This window comes from Acipenser ruthenus, chromosome 4 (genome assembly GCF_902713425.1).
Source record: "Acipenser ruthenus chromosome 4, fAciRut3.2 maternal haplotype, whole genome shotgun sequence".
Taxonomy (NCBI): domain Eukaryota; kingdom Metazoa; phylum Chordata; class Actinopteri; order Acipenseriformes; family Acipenseridae; genus Acipenser; species Acipenser ruthenus.
In genome coordinates, this window is record NC_081192.1 from 79,401,606 (window position 1) to 79,411,327 (window position 9,722).

At 35.6% G+C, this 9,722-nt stretch overlaps 1 protein-coding gene across 3 annotated transcripts in view; it reads left to right on the forward strand.

The window, feature by feature from the left end:
* The window catches only part of LOC117962749 (RNA-binding motif, single-stranded-interacting protein 3), a 379,650-nt gene extending 373,808 nt beyond the window's left edge, over positions 1-5,842 (forward strand). For all 3 annotated transcript variants that reach the window (XM_059022898.1, XM_059022899.1, XM_034916478.2), the window contains one exon: positions 1,050-5,842. In XM_059022898.1, coding sequence (XP_058878881.1) covers positions 1,050-1,053 — 4 coding nt within the window. In that variant the 3' untranslated portion in view covers positions 1,054-5,842. The remainder of the gene's footprint in view (positions 1-1,049) is intronic.
* Positions 5,843-9,722: the final 3,880 nt, after the last annotated feature.

The following is a 9,722-nucleotide window of genomic DNA, read 5'->3' on the forward strand; positions in this document are numbered from 1 at the left end:
CAGTCAGCATAGTTTTAGGAAAGGGAGATCGTGTCTAACTAACCTACTTGACTTTTTTGAGGATGCAACATTGAAAATGGATAACTGCAAAGCATACGACATGGTTTATTTAGATTTCCAGAAAGCTTTTGACAAAGTCCCGCATAAAAGATTAATTTTCAAACTGAATGCAGTAGGGATTCAAGGAAATGCATGCACATGGAGTGGTTAACATGTAGAAAACAGAAAGTACTGATTAGAGGAGAAACCTCAAAATGGAGTGAGGTAACCAGTGGTGTACCACAGGGATCAGTATTAGGTCCTCTGCTATTCCTAATCTATATTAATGATTTAGATTCTGGTATAGTAAGCAAACTTTTAAAGTTAAATTTGCAGACAACACAAAAATAGGAGGAGTGGCAAACACTGTTGCAGCAGCAAAGGTCATTAAAAATGATCTAGACAGCATTCAGAATTGGGCAGACACATGGAAAATGACATTTAATAGAGAAAAGTGTAAAGTATTGCATGCAGGCAATAAAAATGTGCATTATAAATATCATATGGGAGATAGTGAAATTGAAGAAGGGAACTATGAAAAAGACCTAGGAGTTTATGTTGACTCAGAAATGTCTTCATCTAGACAATGTGGAGAAGCTAGAAAAAAGGCCAACAAGATGCTCGGATATATTGTGAGAAGTGTTGAATTTAAATCAAGGGAAGTAATGTTAAAACTTTACAATGCATTAGTAAGACCTCACCTAGAATATTGTGTTCAGTTCTGGTCACCTCGTTACAAAAAGGATATTGCTGCTCTAGAAAGAGTGCAAAGAAGAGCAACCAGAATTATCCCGGGTTTAAAAGGCATGTTGTATGCAGACAGGCTAAAAGAATTTAATCTATCTATTTCGATATTATCAATATCAAAATCCATGCACTATATCGATATACCATTTTCATACAGTTGCCTTTCACTGTTAATAACATATAATATTATTATATATAAATATTAAGGCACTTCAGTATGTTGCTGTTACCAATATTGTCAGTTTCTGTTTCTTTCATCTTAGATAATAACAGGATTGAAGAATGTTCCTCTGAAAGCATTGCCTTGAAACCAGGAAACTGCACTGAAGAAGAAGAGGAAGAAGGCTTCCAGTTTGCACAGGCACCAAAATAAATACTTTTTCATTTCGTATCTTGCCCAATGAAAAATGTTGTAACGTGCCGTGCAAAAAGGGGGCTCAGTTATGTAGTATGACAGCTTTGTTTAACGTCAGCCAGCAAGAGGCTTTGAATTTTTCATCAAGAAATGTCTTCAATTAAAAAAAAAAAAAAAAAATCATTTGTATGTGCAGATAGGTTTCGGCAATGATGAGATTTCTGAATTGAGAGAGGAAGTTTAAAAAAAAAAAAAAAAAAAACAAGGTTGTCTTCCTCAGATATTAAGCTACTGTTTCTTTTCTTTCTTTTTATTTCTTGTGTTTATTTGTATTTTTTAAAAAAAAGTTTTTTCTTGAATCTTTATTGCCTTAATTTTAAGGACGTCAGACAGAGTGAGCAGTTCAGCATCTTGTTAGAGAAAAAATTGAATGAAAGTCGCTTGGACCAATTGAATGGTGCAAGATAGTAATAGATGGAAGAGCTGGGAAAAGAAAACAACTATTAAATAAGCTGTATAGATTTAATAGACATTTTTTTCTTCTTTTGAAGAAAACGTTCTTGATTTATGAGCAGTGGCAACTGAAAACTTTTGGAAAATGAGAATGCTGAGACGTATTTGATTTCCGTCTTTGATGAGAACAGGAGAAAAAGAAACTGAAGGCTAGGAGTATTTTACAGTGCGAAAAAATGAAACACTGCATCATAGGAAATGCAGTTAGTCTATTGCAAAATGCAGATTTTTTTTAATTTTACACTGCGAAAACGCTATTGACAGCTTTAGTGCTTTTTATCTGCAGTCTTTTTTTATGAGCTTTTAAGAAGTTTTTAGTCTGCTTTGCTTGTCACGTCGCAAAAAAAAATAAAAATAAAATAAAATAAAATAAATAATAATAGCAGTGCAAAACTACATAGATAGGAGCTTATGGTTAAACCAATTAGTGCAAAAGCAATAGATAGAAGAAATTGTTGACAATTTCTGTAGTCTTTCATAGTTGTTGATCAAATGCAGCCTATGGATGGCCTATTTTATACCAAAGATGAAGTGACACCCTAACGCAGTTGAGGAGATTTTTCAGTTGTTTTGTTTTTTTTTAATCTTTATTTGACCTACATGGCCGGACCAGTTCTTACTTTCGTTTCATGGTTTAAACTATCTTCCACTGGTGTCCAATAACACACACACGCACACACACAGACAAAATTATCACAAAACACAGAAGAAAATGAATTACTATCGAACACATACTTATGTCTCATTGCTCCATGGAGAATCAACAGGTTTTTTTTTCATGCATCAAACAGCCACTCAAAGACATCATGTTCATTTTGTGTCTTCCTCTACACCCGTGTATTTAAATTGTATGTCCACCTACCTCCACCAGCTCAAATAGAGATGAGATTTTCCAAAATGGAGCAGGGTCACGCCAGAGATACCTTTTCGAAAAATGATAAAATACGCTATTTTAGTCGTATTTTATTGGAAATAGATATTTTCCACATTATTATTTTTTAATGCTTATTGTTAATTTCTTCATAATCAAATACAAACAAAATGTTGCTTTGAAATTACAGATTATTAACCATGTAGGATCATTCAAATACAATTGAATTCGTAGCATGTAAAATATAATATTAATAATACAATAAACACGCCTTCAAAATAAAGGTAATGATAAACCCAAAACAGGAATTCACCATGAATTCATCATTGTCAGGAACAGGCACAGTGTGGATAAAATGAATAAGTATTGAATGCATCATTAAGCACCCCCTGCAGCATAACTCTGTCAGTGACCTTAGCATTGACTTCTGTCTGTTTCTTTTAAATAAAATTAAAGTTTGATATTTCTAAATCTACTCTAGGCTGTAAAAGATGTCAACAACTTTCATAAATATAAATATGGGCACAGTGGGCAATATTAACGAAAACAGACTTTTGAGTTAATATTGCCCACTGTGCCCATATTTGGTACACAGCTGTATTCTATACTTATCTCAATTCCAAAGTGATGGCTTCCAATCATTTCTCATAAACCATTGAAGATTCAGATTTGTTACGTTAAATAAATACCACAGGGAAAATGTGGCATTGACTTAGCTTGCTCTCTAAACTAATGTCACTGCCAATGTTGCATTTCAGTAGTTCAGCACAGCTGTATTCTATGATTCTCTCTTGAATGACCTTGTTTAGAATTGTGTAGTGAGGCACCACAAGCTATCTTTGTAAGGTGCTTCACAAAACAGTCAGCACAGGTAACTAGCTTGAACTATGCTGAGGGTGGAGCAGGATGCTATTGCTTGGTGAAAAGACCCTCGGCTTTAAAAAATAAGTAAAATGATTTCTTTCTAAAGCTAAAGCTTGTTTGATTTCATACACAGATCAGCAGTTTAATTGATGTGTTTGAATCATGGTTACAGTGTTGTAGAAGCAGGATTATGGGTGTCTGCCTAAATATCACCACACCTTTTTAACTTTGGGATGCACACTTCATTTTCTGGTTATTCTGGAATGCTTAGCTATATTTCATTGTGGTGTTGCAAAGCATGAAAGAAAATAAATGTGAAGTGGTCTGCATCTGAATAGCGCAATCAATCACGCATAGCCCAAGGCTTATCTAAAAGTGAAAAAACCTGACTGTTACTAATTATTTTTAGAATGTATTTTAATAATAGATTTGGACTGTCTGTTGACAAAAGTGAATACTCAAATGTACTTGGCTACACGTTTCAGGTATCCAACAGTTAATTTAAACCTATACAGTCTTCATTTAAAGGATCATCAATCCCGAATACCCATTCCCAGGGTTTTCTTTGTTCAGTCCACTATCAAATTGGGTAAAAACGCACCAAGTTTCATCATTTCAGTATCAGTTTAAATAAACCAGGTTTTTTCATATTGTTTTTTTTTTTCTTTTCCTGCAAGGCAATCCTAATTATCGATGTAATGCTGCAGTCCCCCAGTTCTTGCACTTGTCATATTTTGAGAAACTTGTACCTGTCTTTAGTCGATAGAGTAGAATCCATTTTATTTGAACTCCTCTCCTGAATTCTACTGGGAGACTGCCCACAAGGCCAAATCTTTTTTCATGTCTAAAAGGTGTTCTTCTGTAATTGGCCCAATTTATCTTTTTTTCCCCATCTGTACTATTAAACTGGGGCTGATGCTAGTTGTATCTGTAGTATAAGGGCCAGTCTGCAACTGGACAATACTCCAAGTTAATATTTCACCAGTATCTATCAATATATTGTGCAATTCTCACTGCTCAGTATAACAATAAAGAAACATTTTCGGTCATTACAAAAAAGCAAAATTCCTAAAACAAAATCACTGAAAAGGGGAATTGAAAAAACATAAATTCTAAGGAAAATTAATTGGCAGCCCTCCATTATTATAATTGTTTTTATTTTATTTTTTTGTAGTTTGAGGTTTAACCCTTTGCATTGGGCTCACTTTGGGTACAGTAACTTCTCTTTGTAGAGTAGGCTTACAGAGTGACATGGGAATGATTTCAAAATGCTTTCCACTCTATCCCTTGTGGTACATGGAAACGAGGCAAATTTTCACTTTTGATTCCAGCTTTGCCAAGTGATACATACGTTCTTTGTTACAGTATACCGTTGTCTTTTATAACCCCTTACCACTTTTAAACTGCTATATAAAAAAAAAATAGATGGTTTCTCATTAGAAATCACAGGCAGAGCCAACGATTGTGGCTTGATTTGGTTTAGTCATTAAAAGCTGTGTATTTTGAGTTGCTATCCTGTGTCTTTTGAGGAGGGGGAAAGGGTTCCTGTAGAATAAAACCAATGCCAGACTATCAGTATTTCACACGGGTGAAGGAAAAGATGAGGTATCTCCCTGTTTTCTGGTCTGAAACTAGAACATGTGTTTGTTTGTTTTTTATTCTGCCTTTGGATATACAAAGCTTACATGTATTAGCTGCTATAAATTTGTCAGTATTGTACAACCAGGCACATAGGGGCAGTGGATAAGCCACTATTGCAATTTAACGCCCCAAGTACAAAATCCATCAATTTGCCACAGCCAACCACTGGAATTATATATTTTACTCATAATCATCATTATGACCCCCGTCATGACAGTGTATTTTAAGAAATTTGAACCCTTATCCTAATATGCGTGGGACAGGTTAACTGCTAATATCATGTGGCTCTCTAAAATTAATTTAAACATATTTGGGGGGAAGCAAGCTCTTTGGAGTCCTGGGTCTTTAAGGGGGTATATATGGTAAAGTGCCAGGCAAAGAAAGGAGGACACATGAGGATATGAAATTGTTCCTGTTTTCCTACCATGTTTTCGTGAACTAATTTTAGCAGAAAGGTTAGAAATTAGTGGCTGGTAGAGATGATAGTTTTAATTGTCTTTTGTTCAGATGGTGTTCTGCAGTTAAGAAAACAATAAGCAGTAATTTCTATTAATCCGTTACCACAGGTGCGCCACAAAATATTTCTGGAAAGGGATCTAGAAGAGAGCCTGTTAACAGAGGTGGGCCATGTGTGTTAAGAGGCATTAAAAGACAGACAGTGTAAAAGAAGGTTAACTGACACATCTATTTCATCAGAATTCAACATTAGGATCCTAAGTGCTATCATTTATCACGTACCCTTGTTAGGAAACGTGTTGCCTAGCATGAAAATGGTGCGGTGAGCAGCTGGTCTTCTTATTACCTTATTTGAGCACAACATCAAGAGAGACCTTGATAAATGAGGCAGACCTGCCAGGGAAAATACAGATTCTGATCAAATCTGTGCAAACCCCACCGAACACCACTGTAAGCAGCCTTTAAACTCCTACAGAATCAAAGTGGAATTTCACTTTTTTTACTTTATATAAAGATTAGGGTCGAGGGTTTGTAGTGAGAATATAGATCCTTTCACCTCTGGCCACCTAGGTATGTACTGTAGCCTCAAGTTATTTTATTTTTTAGGCTGTTCAGGGCATATTTAAAATGATCTCAGACCATTTTCTTGGGGGGCAGTGTGGGTAAGCTCACATTATTGCTGTCCACGCCATTAATAAAGGCATGGCATGAATCTCCAGCATTCAAACAATTTAGCTTTACTTTAGAAGAAAAGGGAACTATTCATTGCAAACACAATCACATTATTTGGTCAGGATGAGTCTTGTGATTTTAAAAATAATATTTTAGTAGAGAATAAAAACAGTAATCATGCTTCACATTCTTTTGACTATTCCCCATTGCAAGATATTCATATTCTTATTTTTTAAATCTTAACAAAGTCAATCACTAACTGCATTAACACTTTACCCATAAAGGTGGCAGCTGAGTACCACTGTAAAATAAGGACAAATGTATATTGGCGTTTAAAAATCATAGTACTTGGAGTGTTAAAATAGCCACCTTCCCTCGCTGTGCTTGGTTGAAGAAAACGGTATTAAAATAATCTCTGAAAAAAGAAAAAATCAAAACTGTTCAACCAAATTTTAAAAACAGAAAAACCTCCACTAGACATTAAATTATTAAAAAATGTATTTATGAAATCATTTTTGTACAGGTGTTTAAAAGAAAACGCAACAGAACGGTTCTATGATGCATTTTTTTTGTTTGTTTTATTTGCAGCACGATCATAGCTCTCATCTTTTTGGTTGTGAATCTGGGAATTCTGTAGATCAGTGGATGTTAGGTTTAAACTTCTGTTTTATTTTTCTTTGATGAAGCTTTCAATAAAAAAATGTTTAAAAATAAACAAGATTGTGTTGTGGTATTTCAATATTTCTTGTGTAGAGTGTATAGGGGGGTGCATCAGACACTTGGATTTGGTATTGTTTGCCAGATGTTCATCTTTTTAAAATCATAGCTTGCCGACATCCACTGTAGAGCAGAAGGTGAGCATCATAACAGGTTGTACCATCTCTGTGATTCTCTTTGCCCGCACCATGAACATGCTTATTAAGTCTGCAGAGAAGGAGTGCCGAGGACAAAATCAGGTGTTCTTCAGCTGCCAATAAGAGCCACCAAATTTGTGTTGTCTAGTGCTAAAGAAAGGAAAGGTCACAGATAACTTCTGCTTAACCATAGCAGACAAAATTGTTCCTTCAATTACAGAAAAGCCTGTGAAGAGCTTGGGGATGATCTTAAATAGTACCGTCAGTTACAAGAGCCACCAATCAGCAACTAGAGATGTGGCTTGACTCTGGCAAATCACGGCTACCAGGGACGTTTACGGCCTGGGTATACCAGCATGGCATCCTCCCATGGACATTATAGCCACATTTAGTGTTGACTTATCCAAGGTGTCGAGTTAACCACGGGTGCACATGAGCCATGGCATTAACATAAGTAACAGAACTCACACATGTACAGTATTTACAAGTTTATTTTTAGTTAAATCTTCTTATGAAAACGGATGAAAGAACTACAGTGAATGAATCAATTACAGTATACAGTACTATACAAATTCGGTACAACTTGTATAGTTCGATTGAAATAAGGATTAATAAAATTTCGACAGCGTTATTTTTACAAAAAAAACAACCTTTTAGTTATTGGTTTTTACTGCCTAATTTGATGGCTTAAATAGCAAAAGATAACAAATGTACATTATACAGAATTAACTCTGAACAAAAACAATAAACAACTTACAGTTTCAAACAGAAATCAAGCATTGTCGATTGTTTCACATGCAAAAACATGTGCTTTGAAAGTTCTCCTGTCAAGCTTGTTATCCCGAATATATGGGGCACTAAGTAAAAAAAAAAAAAAAAAGCGTTAACATTTTAACACGTCTTTTTTCCCAGATTTAGCTTAAATCTTGTATTTTTTTCCCAGATTTAAACATATTTTTTCAGATGTATAAATCTTGTGAAAAACATTTAAATAAATGTTTAAATGTGTACTTTCAGATATAATTTATAAATCTGAAAATATTTAGCTAAGTTCCAACATTTAAAGCTCCAGTTTTTTTTACACTTGGCGAGCAGAGATTTACAAATAAATGTTTATTTTGCGAATCTAATAAACAGTGAGGAAAAAGGGTATTGACTACCTCACAGAAAGGAAAGTCAGTAGTTACAGTACCTAGGCAGATGGCTTGGCCTGTCAAGAAGCCTCAAGGCAGGACCAACAAGTAGTTCAACGACACTCGGACACAGGTTGGGGCCTGATCAGCCTCAGCTGGGATGCCTGGGCGATGGTGGCGGACGTTGAAAGACCAGAAACACCTGTTGACCCCAGGCACAATACAATACAGTACAGTACAGAGCGCTGTACAAAGTTAAAAACAAAACAAAATAGCTCATGTGTAGAATACACTCCAGTTACAACCAATTATTTAAAAGCACATTAAAAAAAATATGTTTTCAATTCAGATTTAAAAGAAGCCAGTGTTTCATTCTGCCTAATGGTAATCGGAATAGAGTTACACAACCGAGGAGCACAAAAGCACAAAGCTTTGGCTCCAGCTGTTTCAAGACGACTTTTTGAAACAAAAGTTCAGCATTTTCTGATCTCAAAGAATGACTAGGGACATACAGAGTTAGTATTTCTTGGAGTTATGGTCCTAATCCATGAAGGGCCTTATAAGCAGGGGTTCACATAACTGGTACACATGCGCACCAATAAAAAAAAAAAGTGGACTTCCATATTGTTTTTAAGATGCAAATGCATACCATCACTACGTTTTTAACAGTAAAGCATTTTTCATATAGGCTGCGAGGGTACTCACACTTGCAAGGTCAAGCATATTATCTGGCTGTGACGCATGCCTGCCTAACCTCCCGGTTTTCTATTGAGTCGCAAGGTCTCTGGGATCTGTCAACGATCTTCAGGTAACTGAGCTTATAATCGCTGACCATAATTAAATACCAGTCCCCATATTTCACTTAAGGCCGGAGGGTTCCAATTCACTAAATAGTCCATCCCTGCTAGTGCTATCATTGGCTGCTTCAAGGTTTTATAAAAAAAATATTGAGAGCTATAGGTGGAATCACTCCAGTTCATAACATCAATCATTTTCTTTTAATGGAAACTTGAAACAACCAATGATAGCAGGGATCTCTATTTAGCTGTCCATTCAGAGAAGAGGGCTGTAATTACGATGAGTGGCGTTATGGAAGCTCGCTGACACTTCACTTCTCAAACTGAGCGCAGATGACAGGTGGTGTTGATGTTTGAGAGCCATTACATTTAAACCTGTTTAAAAAAAATACATTTACTTAAGCACTTTACTTAACATAATATTTTGTTTCTCTCAGTTATATCCTTCTATAAATAATGTTGTGCCATCAAGCTAATGTGTTCAACAACACTAATAAAGTGAAGAATTGTTTTGTTTTTTGCTGCCCAGAATGTGTGATGATTTGTTACAGTGTAATAACCAGCAATCCGGACTCCTGCTTAAACATTAGGAAACTATTGTTGTGGTCTCTGACACTGCCATTATGCAGTGTTATTTGTGAGCGTGTGTTTCCAGATGTCAACATTTCAAAAAACAAATATCGATCCCGCCTATCAGCCTCACGGCTTTCTGCTCTGATGCACATTCATATGTGTAAGATGACCACAGAAACCTTTAATCCTCAACCCAGCATCCGTGAC